At 49.7% G+C, this 15,307-nt stretch overlaps 1 protein-coding gene across 5 annotated transcripts in view; it reads left to right on the top strand.

Moving 5' to 3' along the window:
• The window catches only part of LOC136494556 (uncharacterized), a 38,020-nt gene extending 22,942 nt beyond the window's left edge, over positions 1–15,078 (top strand). For 2 of the 5 annotated variants that reach the window (XM_066490706.1, XM_066490710.1), the window contains 7 exons: positions 10,330–10,399; positions 10,535–11,400; positions 11,484–11,639; positions 11,737–11,968; positions 12,053–12,123; positions 12,195–12,317; positions 14,291–15,078. In XM_066490706.1, coding sequence (XP_066346803.1) covers positions 10,330–10,399; positions 10,535–11,400; positions 11,484–11,639; positions 11,737–11,968; positions 12,053–12,123; positions 12,195–12,317; positions 14,291–14,659 — 1,887 coding nt within the window. In that variant the 3' untranslated portion in view covers positions 14,660–15,078. Of the gene's footprint in view, positions 1–10,329; positions 10,400–10,498; positions 11,401–11,483; positions 11,640–11,736; positions 11,969–12,052; positions 12,124–12,194; positions 12,318–14,290 lie in introns of all 5 variants that reach the window. The other 3 variants (XM_066490705.1, XM_066490708.1, XM_066490707.1) reach the window with 2 other exon arrangements.
• The last annotated feature ends 229 nt before the right edge of the window (positions 15,079–15,307 follow it).

Below are 15,307 nucleotides of genomic sequence, written 5' to 3'. Positions count from 1 at the left end.
CTCGATCTACAGTTTGGAGGTATTTCGACATAAAGGGAGTGGTCCAACATCTTCACCAAACCATTAGGAAGTGGGGTTGTAAGATTATTTATCCGCAAAGTTAAATTGGGCACTGCTTTTGTAGTTCACGTAGGCGTCGGGACTTTTGACGTTTGTACCGGAACTTCTGACGACGTCGGAAGTTCCAACCCAAACTGTCGGGACTTCCGACATTGACTGACAAATTCGCCATATTGATTGTAATTTAATTAAACTACTGCACTGCAATTTAATAAATGGATCAAAGGTTTCATAACCAAATGAAATCAGAAAAGAGATGGGCATCAAAGCTAGTACTAACATTTATTGTAGAGAAATTCGCCATATTGATTGTAATTTAATTAAACTACTGCACTGCAATTTAATAAATGGATCCAAGGTTTCATAACCAAATGAAATCAGAAAAGAGACGGAGATACTTGCTGTAGTGCTTTCTTCTTTTTCTATTAGGATCTGTACATCTGTTGATGCATTTTTGTTTTGCATTAATTAACTTGCTATAGTGAACCACTAAGTTGCACGGATGCGGATACATGTATCGGTATCGGAAGGATACGGATACGTGGATACGGTAATTTCCTAGGAAACCCGATACGCGGATACGTTTTACTATTTTTTTAATAAATAGATAACAATGCATATGAAATTGCAAAATAGATGTTCAAGTTCAACATAGAGACATTTAAGGTCTATTACACTCAGAATAACATGATAACAGGTTCTAATATAGGAAATTAATAAAAGGTCTATTACACTCGTAGCAAACTAGCAGTATATGAGGAGCAGCTCACAAATCCCTATGTGATCTGCAAACGGTACTGATTTGGCTACATTGCATAATCCACCCCCGCAACCAGCAATCGCACCAATAGACAGTGGAAACAATGAATGAAGCCGCATATGGATTGGGGATCGAGCAACTTCCGGGTGGACTTACCTTGGAGCAGCGGAGGGGCGGGTTGAGGTCCTCGGAGAAGAGGAAGTGTAAGAAGTCGTCAATGGTGAGCGCCGGCCTCCCGAACCGCGGGGTGTGTCTTCGATCCTGCAGGATACGATCGATGATCTGCTCCGGGACCTCACCGTCGGCCCCTCCCCAAGCGGCGAGGTAGCGGCGGAGGTCGTCGGCAAGCATGTACGGTGAGCCGCCGGCGTAGCGGGAGAAGAGGGCGCGGACGTCCTCCGGCGTGGTCTGCCTCCTGGGCCTCGCTGTCCGTCCTCGGCGGAGGTGTGTGGGGTGGGGAAGCGCGCGGGGAAACTACTGTCTCGTTTGGGTGGAGGCTGGTCGCCGGCGAGGTCGGAGGCGGACTGGCGGCTGCGTGAGGCGGAGGCAGAGGCGGCTGCGCGTGGGAGAGACTGGGAGGCGGAGGCAGAGGCGGGTAGGCGGCTGCGCGTGGGGAGGCGGCTGTCTGCATGAGGCCAAGGCAGAGGAGGAGGCAAAGGTAACCTATTGGGCCGGCTGGGCCGAAATGTATCCCATCGTCAGTTTCCGGCCCAACTTAGCTGGGATACGCGGATATGTATCCGGACCGTATCCCAGGCGTATCCGTATCGGATACGTATCCGATACGGGATACGCCCCTTCCCTGCCGTGTCCGTGCTTCTGAGGTGAACCAGGAGGGAGAGGATGTCCTTGACTTTGCTATGGCTTTTGATCTGATGATAGCCAACACTTTCTTTAGGAAGAGAGAGTCTCATTTGGTGACCTATAGGAACGGACATTCCTCTAGTCAGATCGACTTTGTTCTTACAAGAAGGGGGGATAAACGTGCTTGTGTGGATTGTAAGGTAATACCTAGTGAATGTGTTGTTTCCCAGCACAAGCTAGTGGTGGCTGACTTCTGCTTTCTGGTACAAGCTCGTAGGGTTAAACAAGCCAAGATTGCAAGAACAAAGTGGTGGAAATTAGAAGGGGAAGCCTATAGGAACGGACATTCCTCTAGTCAGATCGACTTTGTTCTTACAAGAAGGGGGGATAAACGTGCTTGTGTGGATTGTAAGGTAATACCTAGTGAATGCGTTGTTTCCCAGCACAAGCTGGTGGTGGCTGACTTCTGCTTTCTGGTACAAGCTCGTAGGATTAAACAAGCCAAGATTGCAAGAACAAAGTGGTGGAAATTAGAAGGGGAGGCATCAAAGGCCTTCAAGGAAAGAGTTATTGAAGAGGGCCCTTGGAAGGACGAAGGCGATGCAAACAACATGTGGGAGAAGATGATAACATGCATTCGGAAGGTTGCGGCAGAGGTACTTGGAGTGACCAAAGGAAGTGGATGCGACTTGAAAGACGTTTGGTAGTGGAATGAAGATGTGCAAAAGGCTATCAAAGAAAAGAAGGAATGCTACAAGCGCTTGTACCAGGACCGGTGTGCAGACAACATAGAGAAGTACAAGGTGGCAAAGAAGACCACAAAACATGTGGTGGGAGAGTCGAAGGGGCGGGCTTACGAGGGTCTACCAACGTCTCAATACGAAGGAAGGAGAGAAGGACATCTATATGATTGTTAAGGCTCGTGATAGAAAGACAAGGGATCTTAACCAAGTCAAGTGTATTAAGGATGAGAGGGAGCAGCTCTTGGTGAAGGAGGATGAGATCAGATATAGATGGCAAGAGTATTTTGATAAGCTGTTCAATGGGGAGAATGAGAACTCCACCGTTCAGTTGGATGACTCACTTGATGACACCAATAGACGTTTTGTGCGTAGGATCCAAGTGCAGGAGGTTCGAGAAGCTCTGAAAAGGATGAAAGTGGGTAAAGCAATGGGCCCGGATGATATTCCGATCAAGGTGTGGAGGTGTCTCGGGGATTTAGCTATAGTATGGCTAACGAAGATGTTCAACAATATCTATCAATCGAACAAGATGTCTGAGGAGTGGAGAAGCATATTGGTACCAATCTAAAAGAACAAGAGAGACATCCAAAGTTGCACTAATTATAGGGGAATTAAGTTGATGAGCCACACGATGAAGCTGTGGGAGAGAGTTATCGAGCAACGACTGCGAGGAACGACACGGGTATCTACAAACCAATTTGGTTTCATGCCCGAAAGATCAACTATAGAAGCAATTTTCTTAATAAGACAAGTTATGGAGCGGTTTAGGGAGCAGAAGAAGGACCTACACATGGTTTTCATCGATTTGGAGAAGGATTATGACAAGATACCAAGGAATGTTATGTGGTGGGCGTTGGACAAACAAAGTCCCAACGAAGTATGTTACCCTCATCAAGGACATGTACAATAATGTCATGACTAGTGTACGAACAAATAATGGCAACACATATTACTTCCCGATTAAAATATGACTTCATCAAGGGTCAGCCTTGAGCCGTATCTCTTTGCTTTGGTAATGGATGAAGTGACTAGGGACATTAAAGGGGATATCTCTTGGTGTATGCTGTTTGCAGACGATGTAGTGCTAGTTGATGAAAACCAGACAGGAGTAAATAGGAAACTGGAGTTGTGGCGACAGACCCTTGAGTCCAAAGCTTTTTGAGTAAGTCGAACTAAAACAAAATATATGATATGAGACTTTAGCAACGCTACACATGAGGAGGGAGACGTGAGTTTCGAAGGTCAAGTGGTGCCTAGGAAAGATATCTTCCGTTATCTAGGATCGATGCTGCAGAAGAATGGAGATGTTGTTGCAGACGTTTGCCATAGGATTAAAGCAGGGTGGATGAAGTGGCGCTAAGCATCTAACATTCTCTATGACAAGAGGGTACCATAAAAGCTGAAAGGCAAGTTTTATAGAACGGTGATTAGACCCGCTATGTTGTATGGCGCAGAATGTTGGCCTACAAAAAGACGACATGTCCAACAGCTGAGTGTCGTGGAAATGCGTATGTTGATGGGATAAGTCTCATGTGTGGGCTGGTCTTTGTGGAGCTGTGCTGGTCACAGGTCCTTGTGGCTGCATGGTCTGTTTTTAGGATAGCATCTTAGACTTAAGGACAGCATCTTAGAGGACGACATCTTAGACTAGAGGACAGCATCTTAGAGGACAATATCTTTGCATCTAGGACAGCATCTTATATTAGCATCTTAGCATATGCTTGGCTGGCTAGCAGCCTATAAATATGTACCCCCAACCCCTCAGGTTGGCATGGCATTTGGAAATAAACTAGAAAATTGCCCCAACTCCTAGTGTCATCCTCTCTCGATGAGAGTAAGTATTCTGCTACTACCAAGAGTAAGAATTCAGCGACTAACAACTGGTATCAGATCCGTACTATCCTGTAGCCTGAGCATCTCCTGCTCACTCATTTCCCAGCCGCACAACAGCCCCAGCTAGGAACAGCAGCAGTTCCGGCCGCTCCTGCTCACTCCTCTCCCTCTGCGCAGACGAGCAACAGCTCATCTGAAGCAGCCTTCTCCCCACACAGCAGCCCCCGGTAGCGCGACATGTCCGCAGGGCAGTCTCAGCGCTCGGTCGCCTCGAGCACACGGCATCGGCAGGAGGCCGAACTTGCTGCGGCAGAGGAACGCGAGCGAGCGGCGTCAGAAACCGCTGCGGCGGCGGCAAGGGCGTCTAGGCTGGCAGCGGCGGAGCTGGCAGCAGCCAGAGCGGAGGCGGAAGCAACGGCGGCGAAGGATGCAGCGCGTGCGGCGGCAGCAGAGGTCGAGGCCCTGCGCGACAACATCAGCAGTTCCGTTTCTGCTGACGACAGCGCTGACGCGGACCTCGAGTTGCTGGGGAGGGAGGCAGGACGAGCGCGGGCGGCGCAGTGGGCAGCCGCGCACGCCCACGAGCGCGGCGGCAGCCCCGACAGGCGCGGACGCGCCAGTGGCGCTCTTGGAGGCGCGCACGGCGACGGTGGCGGACGGGTCGATGAAGAGCGCGGCCTTCACAGGCAGCGTGGCTCTCTCTCCCCGGATCGGTACCATGGTTACTATGGGCTCCAGCTGTTGTGAGGGACGTCGGCCCTGGCGGTGGGTGACCTACCCTCACCAAGACCAACTACGTCGAGTGGGCTGCGGTGATGAGGGTAAAGCTCCAGGTGCGGCACATGTGGGAGGCTGTCCGGTACAGCGACGTCAACTACGACTAGGATCGACGGGCGCTGGATGCCCTCATCGCTGCAGTCCCGCCCGAGATGCAGTTCTCACTTACCAACAAGCGGACTGCCAAGGAGGCTTGAAACGCCATCGCTGCGGCACGCATCGGCAGCGACCGCGCCCGCAAGTCCACACTGCAGGCACTTCGCAAGGAGTGGGAGAATCTGACCTTCAAGCCAGGTGAGGACGTTGATGACTTTGCTCTCTGTCTCAACACTCTGTTGCAGAAGATGGTGCAGTTCGGCGATGACACCTACGGCGAGGAGAGAGCTGTCGAAAAACTCTTCTGCTGCGTCCCCGAGAAATACAAGCAGATGGCTCACTCGATTGAGTCTCTGCTGGATCTCTCCACGATGTCGATCGAGGTGGCGATAGGTCGCCTCAAGGTCGTCGACAGCGATGAGCCACAAGCTCTCTCGGGGCCCATCACCACTGGCGGGAAGCTTCTTTTCACTCGGGAGCAGTGGCTTGCCAGCCAAGGTGACCGGAAGAAGGGGGAGCCTTCTTCCGCGACAGGAGGCCGCAAGCGTGGCAAGCCGCGCAAGGCGCGCAGAGACGCCCAGGCCGGGGTGCGAGGACGTGCCGAGGGTGATGTCCGCGGAGGCGCCCAGGGCGGCGCCGTCGGCAGGCACAAGCCGACACGAGACGACGCCTACCACAGCCACGACGCGGCCAAGCCCACGTCGCACAGGCGGAGGAGCCAGCTCTGTTCATCGCACATGCAAGCATCGAGCTACCTCCAGCGGCACCGGCCGCAGCGGCTCTCCTCCACCTTGACGAGCCAAAAGCACACGCCCTCCTCGGCGACAGCTCCGGCAACGACAAGACTGACGGGTGGTGCCTCGACACCGGCACCACCCATCACATGACCGGTCGACGGGAGTTCTTCACCGAGCTTGACTCTTGCGTCCGAGGCTCCGTCAAGTTTGGGGATGCCTCCGGCGTTGAGATCAAAGGCGTCGGCTCCGTCATCTTCACCGTCGTGTCTGGTGAGCACAGGCTGCTCACCGGAGTCTACTACATCCCCGCGTTGAGGAACTCTATCATCAGCTTGGGACAACTGGATGAGAACGGTTCGCGCGTGGTGGTTGAGGATGGAGTCATGAGGATTTGGGATCGCCGTCGCCCTCCTTCTCGCCAAGGTATCCAGAAGCGCAAATCGACTCTACGTCCTTAACGTGCAGGTGGCACAACCCCTCTGTTTCGCTGCTCGTCGGGACGACGAGGCGTGGTAGTGGCACGAGCGTTTCGGGCACCTTCACTTCGAGGCCCTGAAGCGGCTCAGTACCACAGAGATGGTGCGAGGCCTGCCGTGCCTCGACTATGTGGAGCAACTCTGCGACGTCTGTGTGTTGACGAAGCAGAGGCGACTCCCCTTTTCCCAGCGGGCGAGTTTTCGAGCCAAGGGGAGGCTCGAGCTTGTGCACAGGGACTTGTGTGGCCCGGTGACACTGGCCACACCGGGAGGACGACGCTACTTCCTGCTGCTTGTCGACGACCTCTCCCGCTACATGTGGGTGATGGTCCTCGGCAGCAAGGGAGAGGCTGCGGACGCCATCAGGCGCTCGCAGGCTGTTGCGGAGGCGGAGTGCGGCCGCAAGCTGCGCGTGCGGCGTACCGACAACGGCGACGAATTCACGGCGGCTGAATTCGCGTCGTACTGCGCTGATGAGGGCATTCAACGCCACTACTCCGCGCCGTACAGCCCACAGCAGAATGGCGTCATCGAGCGGCGCAACCAGACAGTTGTGGGGATGGCTCGGGCCCTTCTCAAGCAGAGGGGGATGCCGGCCGTCTTCTGGGGAGAGGTGGTGGTGTCGGCCGTCTACATCCTCAACCGCTCGCCTACCAAGGCGCTCGACGGCAGGACCATGGGCGTAAGCCGGCGGTCTCCCACTTGCGGGTTTTCGGCTGCCTCGCGTTCGCCAAGGAGCTTGGCCACATCAGCAAGCTCGACGACAGGAGCACTCCGGGAGTGTTCATCGACTACGTGGAGGGCTCGAAGGCCTACCGCATCCTCGACCTGAAGACACAGCGTGTGCGCACGGCGCGCGACGTTGTGTTCGACGAAGGGCGAGGATGGGCGTGGGACAAGGCGGTGGACGACGGCTCGGCTCCGACGTACGATGACTTCACTGTCGAGTACGTCCACTTCGAGGGAGCTGGGGGAGTAGGCAGCTCTTCTTCGGCGAGCGCGTCTACCCCAGTCCCCGAGCCTCCACTGACCCTGGCGCCTGTTACTTCGACAGCACCACGCTCTCCAGTCAGGACCTCGGCTGCGATGAGTCCTTCGTCGGCTCCACCACAGTCGGCATCGCCACGCACTCCAGCACCAACAGGCACCTCTCCGGGCACGTCTACTCCAACACCAGCTCGTGTCGAGCACAGCCCGGTTGAGCTCGCTACTCCGCTCTCTCACGACGAGGATCGCATTGACGCGTACCACGACGGCGAGCCGTTGCGGTACCGTACGATGGAGAATCTTCTCGGCGACCAGCCGATGCCGGGACCGGTGCCTCACGACCTGGAGGCGCAGTTGCACCTTGCGTGTGATGATGGCGAGCCTCGGTCGTTTGCAGAGGCCGAGAGACACGCGGCATGGCGCGCCGCGATGCAGTTGGAGATAGATGCGGTCGAGAAGAACCGCACCTGGGAGCTTGCTGACCTTCCTCGTGGTCACCGCGCAAGCACCCTTAAGTGGGTGTACAAGCTGAAGAGGGATGAAGCCGGCGCCATCGTTAAGCACAAGGCTCGCTTGGTGGCACGAGGTTTCGTGCAGCAGGAGGGGGTCGACTTCGGCGACGCCTTTGCTCCCGTGGCACGGATAGAGTCCGTGCGACTCCTCCTTGCGCTTGCTGCCCAGGAGGGCTGGCGTGTTCATCACATGGACGTCAAGTCGGCGTTCCTTAACGGCGACTTGAAGGAGGAGGTCTACGTGCACCATCCACCGGGATTTGCGATCCCCGGCAAGGAGGGCAAGGTGCTCCGCCTGCGCAAGGCCCTCTATGGCTTGCGGCAGGCACTAAGGGCGTGGAATGCCAAGTTAGATTCCACGCTAAAGGGGATGGGCTTCGAGCAAAGCCCGCATGAGGCGGCCATCTACCGACGGGGCAGTGGAGGAAATGCTCTGCTGGTAGGTGTCTACGTCGACGACTTGGTGATCACCGGCACCAAGGATGCGGAGGCGGCGGCATTCAAGGAAGAGATGAAGGCCACCTTCCAGATGAGTGACCTGGGGGCTCTCTCTTTCTACCTGGGAATCGAGGTGCACCAGGATGACTTCGGGATCACGCTTCGACAGACCGCCTACGCCAAGCGCGTCGTTGAGCTAGCTGGGCTCATCGACTACAACCTAGCTCTCACTCTAATGGAGGAGAGGCTGAAGCTGAGCCGTGACAGCACGACGGAGGAGGTGGACGCTACACAGTACCGGCGTCTTGTGGGGAGCCTTCGCTTTCTCGCCCACACACAGCCGGACTTGGCATTCTCCGTCGGCTACGTTAGTTGGTTCATGCAGCGATCGACGACGGAACACCAGCAGGCTGTGAAGAGGATCATCTGCTACGTTGCGGGGACTCTCGATCACGGCCTCTACTACCCTAGGTGCCCTGGGGCGGCACACTTCGTCGGGTACAGCGACAGCGACCACGCCGGCGACATCGACACCAGCAAGAGCACGAGCGGGATCCTCTTCTTCCTCGGCAAGTGCCTCGTTAGCTGGCAGTTGGTCAAGCAGCAGGTGGTGGCCCTGTCCAGCTGCGAGGCCGAGTACATAGCGGCCTCCACCGCTTCGACTCAGGCGCTCTGGCTCGCTCGACTGCTCGGTGATCTCCTCGGCAGAGACACTAGAGCGGTGGAGCTTAGGGTGGACAACAAGTCCGCTCTGGCCCTGGCAAAGAACCCCGTGTTCCATGAACGCAGCAAGCACATCCGGGTGAGGTACCACTTCATCCGAGGCTGTTTAGAGGAAGGGAGCATCAAGGCGAGCTACATCAACACCAAGGACCAGCTTGCGGACCTGCTCACCAAGCCCCTTGGGAGGATCAAGTTCCTTGAGCTCTGCTTCAGGACTGGAATGGTTCAACTTTCCCACAGGACGACGCACAAGACTTAGGGGGAGAATGATGGGATAAGTCTCATGTGTGGATTGGTCTTTGTGGGGCTGTGCTGGTCACATGGTCCTTGTGGCTGCATGGTCTGTTTTTAGGACAGCATCTTAGACTAGAGGACAACATCTTAGAGGACACCATCTTAGCATCGAGGACAGCATCTTAGCATATGCTTGGTTGGCTAGCAGCCTATAAATATGTACCCCCAACCCCTCAGGTTGGCATGGCATTTGGAAATAAACCAGAAAATTGCCTCAACTCCTAGTGTCATCCTCTCTCGATGAGAGTAAGAATTTTACTACTACCAACAGTAAGAATTCAGTGACTAACATATGTTGCGTTGGATTTGTGGTCATACAAGGATGGATCGAGTTCGGAACGATGATATACGTGACCGTGTAGGGGTAGCACTAATTGAAGAAAAGCTTGTTCAACATCGGTTGAGGTGGTTTGGCCATGTCCAAAGGAGACCTTCAGAAGCACCAGTGCGTTGTGGAGTTTTAAGTCGAGATATCAATGTGAAAAGAGGTACAGGAAGACTGAAGCTGACATGGGAGGAGGCAATTAAAAGAGATTTAAAGGGTTGGGATATACCTAGAGATCTTTGTTTGGATAGGAGTGCTTGAAAAACAGCTATTGACGTGCCTGAACCGTGACTAGGGGCTCATATTGGGTTTCAACTCTAGCCTACCCCAACTTGCTTGGGACTAAAAGGCTTTGTTGTTGTTGTTGTAACTTGCTGTAGTGAAATTGTAATGATTTTTGTTAATTATTGATGTGTTCATGGTAGTGTATCAGTTGTTAGTTCTAGTGCTACAATATATATTTGGTATGAGAAAGCATGGCAGGATTGCTATCTATTTAACCTTTTTCTCCGCCATTTTCATAGCCTTTGGAGTAAACAGTAAACAACATATATATTGCCATCATATGTGGAGATTTAGTTTGCAGTACCATGCCATTTGAAGCCGATTTATTTTGTTCTCATGCTTTCAATATGACTGCACGTTTACAGTTCCATTGTAAATTCATAAGTAGTAGTTTCATAATCTATAACTTTTAGTTTGCCTAGGTTTATTTTCTTATTTACTCTTTTAAGTTAATTGCTACATTATTTGGCACAATGCAGGTTACAATGTATAAGCAACAGCCAGAAGGGGATCACACTATGGGCTCAAGGTCTGGCATAACAAGTTCAGGTAACTCAAGTTCCCCAGATACTTACCTGATGCACTAATATTGGTCCTATGAAACCCAGTAGTGCTACTTATATGTTTGTTGCTTGTAACATTCTGCAGTTATCAGAACAGGTGATGGCAAACCATCTAATGCAGGTCCTATCAAAGTGCAAGACATGCAGGGCGTTCAAAAGCAACCAAATCAAACTTCAAATCTGCAGGTTGTTGCTGGTGTACCAGATTTACTTATCGGTCAGTCAAAACCACAGACTATTAAAACTGAGCCTAGTTTTCAGGAAAACAAGACAGCTCACTCTGTCGAGTTAGTGAGTGATGACCATGACAGCAATAAGCAAGGTCTAGGGGAAGCTGCAGTTTTTTCAATCGTCCAAAAAGATTCATCCAAATCAACATATGGTTCAGAATGCCATGAACATCCGCAATCTGAAACACAAAATCCGAGGCACAAAGTTGCTGAGAATCCTAACTTAACTTTGGGTTCTGCAAAAGTTTGTACATCCTTTTCTGGTTCTGTCTCTATACCACCTGAGTTATCACACTCTTTGGCGTCTAAAGAACCGTCATCAGGGAATAGTGATTGTTCAAAGAAAGAGGAGTTGGTCTCACCAACTGTCAGCAAACATGATTCCGTGAAATTTTCTGAAGATAGTTCCCAGGAAGTGACAAGGTACTCTGAGAAAGTTCAACTAAAAGGCTCACCGCCTTCTGCGCCAAAATCATCTCAAGCTAGTAGAATACATGTGTCTACAGTCAAACATAGATTACCCGTGTCAAAGGAGCAATCACAGAAGATAGCCCTCACTGGAGGCACCTCAGCAAGATCATTCCATGGAGAAGTGCCATCACTTCAGTCTCGTAATAAGGCAGTAGCTTCTAGTTCTTCCCAGAAAAAGGACAAGATCCACCAGCGCATCATTAATGTCACACAAGATAGTTCCAATAATTCAGCATCAACTGAGCTGCGTGCATCTGATTCGGTTGGCCCATTGAGCGATGAACAGGTATGAAGATCATAAATTGTCCCAACTCCGATTTTTTCGTAAAAAGTTCCTCTTCTCACTTTTTTATGAAAACAATTCTGTAGCTTGCATTATTGTTGCATCATCAATTGAACAGCTCCCCCAGAGTACCGAGGGTGCCACGTTGCCATCAAGCAGCTGGTGCACAGATTCTTCATCCAACTGGAGCTTCTGTTTTTTCTAAGCGGTATTCATCACATGGAGGAAGGGATCATGCAGCGGTAAGGTTACTAGCACCTGGAGGACATAAAGTTTACCTTTTTTTGCCAATTCACCATATTTGGTTTCTAATGTTGTGATGCTTCCCTGGGAGTGCAGGTTATAAAAAAGAGAAATAGAGACGATTCATTAAAAGATAGCGAGGACACCAAGAGGACAGAAAAAAGACAGAGAGTTTCTAGCACAGAGCATGCTCCTGTGAAAGACTCATGCAGATCAGCTGAAAATATAGCATCAGAACAGAAAAATCGTGGCATATGTTCAACTGGAGCCAACACTGGTTTAGCAAAGGATGATTTGATGGATACTATTGTTTCACACAATTTACCTGGTATGTACTTCAGAGTTCAGACTGCCCATTTCATCTGGTTTTGTATACTGTGAGTCTGTAAGTGGCCATATATTCTACGTACAGGATTGATTGATGAAATTATCAGTAAAGACAGGAATATAACATATGGGGAACTCTGTGACGCTATCCATCAGGTATACATTTTTTTAGTATAAGCACATGTCTATATTCTGGGTGCTCATGCTGATTATATTCTACTTTTCAGCATTTCAGGGATTCAAGGAAATCCAATGGGGGAGATTCTGTCTATCGCAGCTATGCGGATGCCATCAACGACTGTCTTAGGAAGAGGAGGGAATGGGCTCACCTTGTTGACCAAGCTTCAAAGGTAAGTTTATGGCTTCATCATTGCTTGTCATTTTATCTGGTTCCACTTTCCTGTATGGAGTAAGGATGCAAGCTCCACTTGTTTTGGGTCATTGGGTTGACTCAAAACTTGCTAAAATGAACTAAAATGGCATGCCACATAATTAATTTAGGGGGAGGAATGAACTAAAACGGTTGGCCATCAATAATTGGTGTTGGATGGCTGATCGCCTTGCCAAATGACTCTGCCTCATCCATCTACTTGCCTGCTCTGTGACCAGACTGAAGAATCAATTCAGCACATTCTCATCTCCTGTGTTTTTACTCAGCACATCTGGTTCCTTATCTTCCGCAAACTGAACTTCTGCCTTCAAAAACTCGGCTGGCGAGGGAAGAAAATACTGCCCCCACAGCATTGTTTGCAAGAAGAAACCTTAATCTTCAACCGACTGATAACCCCCACCCCCCCCACCCCCCCCCCCCCCCCCCCCCCTCCTCTTCCCCGCACGTAACCTTGGCAGTGTAGACCCTATAGTGACGCACCTAACGTAGGTTGGCAGCCACAGCCACCTAGTATGGCACTCCGTCACTACCCCTGGTAGGACTGCACTGCTGACACAGGCTGACTGCCACCGTTACCACAGGTCTGCGCCCTGGCACTATTTTATGGGTTGGCAGCGAGGGAGGTTTTTTATCCAACCCTGAAATGTGCTCCCACAGGGTGGTGGTAGTCATGAGTCAACCACTAGGCTATGAACACTAAAACTGAATTTGGCTGCCTTGGCGTCTTCAGTCAGTACCTCCTGTTTTTTGGGCTGGTGGAGCAGCAATATCAGGTCAATACCCAAGGAGATGCATAATGGGCTCAATTCTCTAATAATTCTAGTATCATGGGAGATTTGGAAGCATCAGAATGCCTGTGTGTTTGAGGGTATTTTGCTAAACATTCAGGCCCTGCTTCAAAATGTGTCTGATGAGTGTTGTTGGTGGACCGGTGCTTCTAAGTTCCATTTCCTACTTAGGTCACTTGCCCCTGATTCTTAGCATTGGGGTGCTAGTCTGGTTACTTTATATTTTTTCCTAAGCGTGTGAGTGTGGTGTGCTTGGATGGGGTTGTTTTACTCTCATCTCCTTTGTACCTCTTTTCTCAATGAAATGACATGCAGCTCTCCTACGTTGTTCGAGGAAAAAAACATAATTAGCTGACCTGGAAAACACCAATGAGTACCCACTTGCAGCCCGATGCATAGTTACTTCTGTGATGTTCCAAACTCCCTTTTCCCTCATTGCACGCCAATGAACGTAGATTTGATTGTGTTCTAGCATGTGGGTTGTCATTTAGCATTGTTCTTGTTATTTGCTAAATGTCTCATGTTTTCAAATTCCAGTCATAACATTAACCAAATTGGGTGCCTAGTCTTGTGCCATGATTGTATATGCTAACCTGCCTTAGGGTGCTTGTGTATAACTACCCATAGTAGTAGACTTTCAGACATCAGCAATAGTAATCTACAACAACAACAACAACAACAAAGCCTTTAAGTCCCAAACAAGTTGGGGTAGGCTAGAGTTGAAACCTAGCAGAAGCAATCAAGGTTCAGGCACGTGAATAGCTGTCTTCCAAGCACTCCTATCTAAGGCTAAGTCTTTGGGTATATTTCATCCTTTCAAGTCTCCTTTTTATTGCCTCTACCCAAGTCAACTTTGGTCTTCCTCTGCCTCTCTTCACATTAGGATTCCAATACGCACCGGTGCCTCTGGAGGTCTCTGTTGGACATGTCCAAACCATCTCAGCAATAGTAATCTAAACTGTCCAATTTAGAAGTTCCATTTTGTCTCAGAAATAGTGTTTATCTACTGTAGTATTCTTTTTAGTATTAACAGTTTCTTTGTTTTTGGTTTGATTTGATAGCTGCAGATTTATTTTATTGATTTTGTTTCTGTTTCTTCTTTAGTTTGATGTTGAAGAATAATTTCAACTGACTTTTGTTTCAGATGAATTCAAATAAGCGGCGAAAAGGGGAAAGTAACTCATTGTTAGCTGATGTACTGGAAGCAGAGAACATGAGAACCGGACCTGAAAGGGATTCAGAGGGGAGTGCTGATTTGCATCAGGATGACCAGCCTAGGGGCAAACGGAAGGGTCGGAAACGCAGGCGACTTGAGCTCAAAGGTAGGAGAGTCAGGGATACAAGGAAGAGATCCAGCATTGATTCTTCCTCAGAAGATGCTGCTGCCACCTTGTCTGATTCCAGTAGTGACAGAAATAATAACCCCATGGATGACAAAAACAAAGAAGATAATTCTGTTGCCCCAGAAATTGGTGGTTACATAGACGCTAAGGGTGCAGATTCAAGTTCATAGGATTCAACTGGTGGTATATGCATATGACTCGAACTGAATCTTGTGGCGAATTTTCATTTTGGTCAGTGTTTGATGGATTTCTTTTATCCATCTACATATCTTGGACCAAAAAGAAAAATGGTCACTGCAGTCTGCATCACTGTCCCTTGAGAGCAGGAAATGAATCGTCCTGAGTCCTGACTCCTGAGTTCGTCTCTAACAAATTTGTTGTTATGTTCAGCAATAGTGTATATATTGTTAGTCAGAACTTAGCCTTGTGCTATTATGATAGAATTAGTTGCCTGATAACAAATGTTGTTTTGTTTATTTAATGTAATAATTAACGGACCATCTTGTGTATCAGGGAATTAAGTAGACATTTTTGTGTCAAGTATGATAAATTGTTAGATTGCTATGTTAAATAACTCTGTTCTGGTTTTTGACCACTTGTCTATTCGCTAAGGCATGTAACCTATGCAAACTACTAGTATTCAATTGCTGTGGCTCGTTTTCATTCATCTCATTTCAGTTCGTCAGCTCCACAAACTATGTGCACCTTTGATTCAAAATATAAGTTGTACTAGGATTCATGTGTCCAATGATTACAAATTATAAGTTGTATTAAGATTCATGTGAGTCCAATTCATGTATATTTTGGTTCTGTTTTGT

This window comes from Miscanthus floridulus, chromosome 11, assembly GCF_019320115.1.
Source record: "Miscanthus floridulus cultivar M001 chromosome 11, ASM1932011v1, whole genome shotgun sequence".
NCBI lineage: Eukaryota > Viridiplantae > Streptophyta > Magnoliopsida > Poales > Poaceae > Miscanthus > Miscanthus floridulus.
Note: the sequence above shows the minus strand (reverse complement) of the source record. Positions and strands in the feature narration are given on the sequence as shown.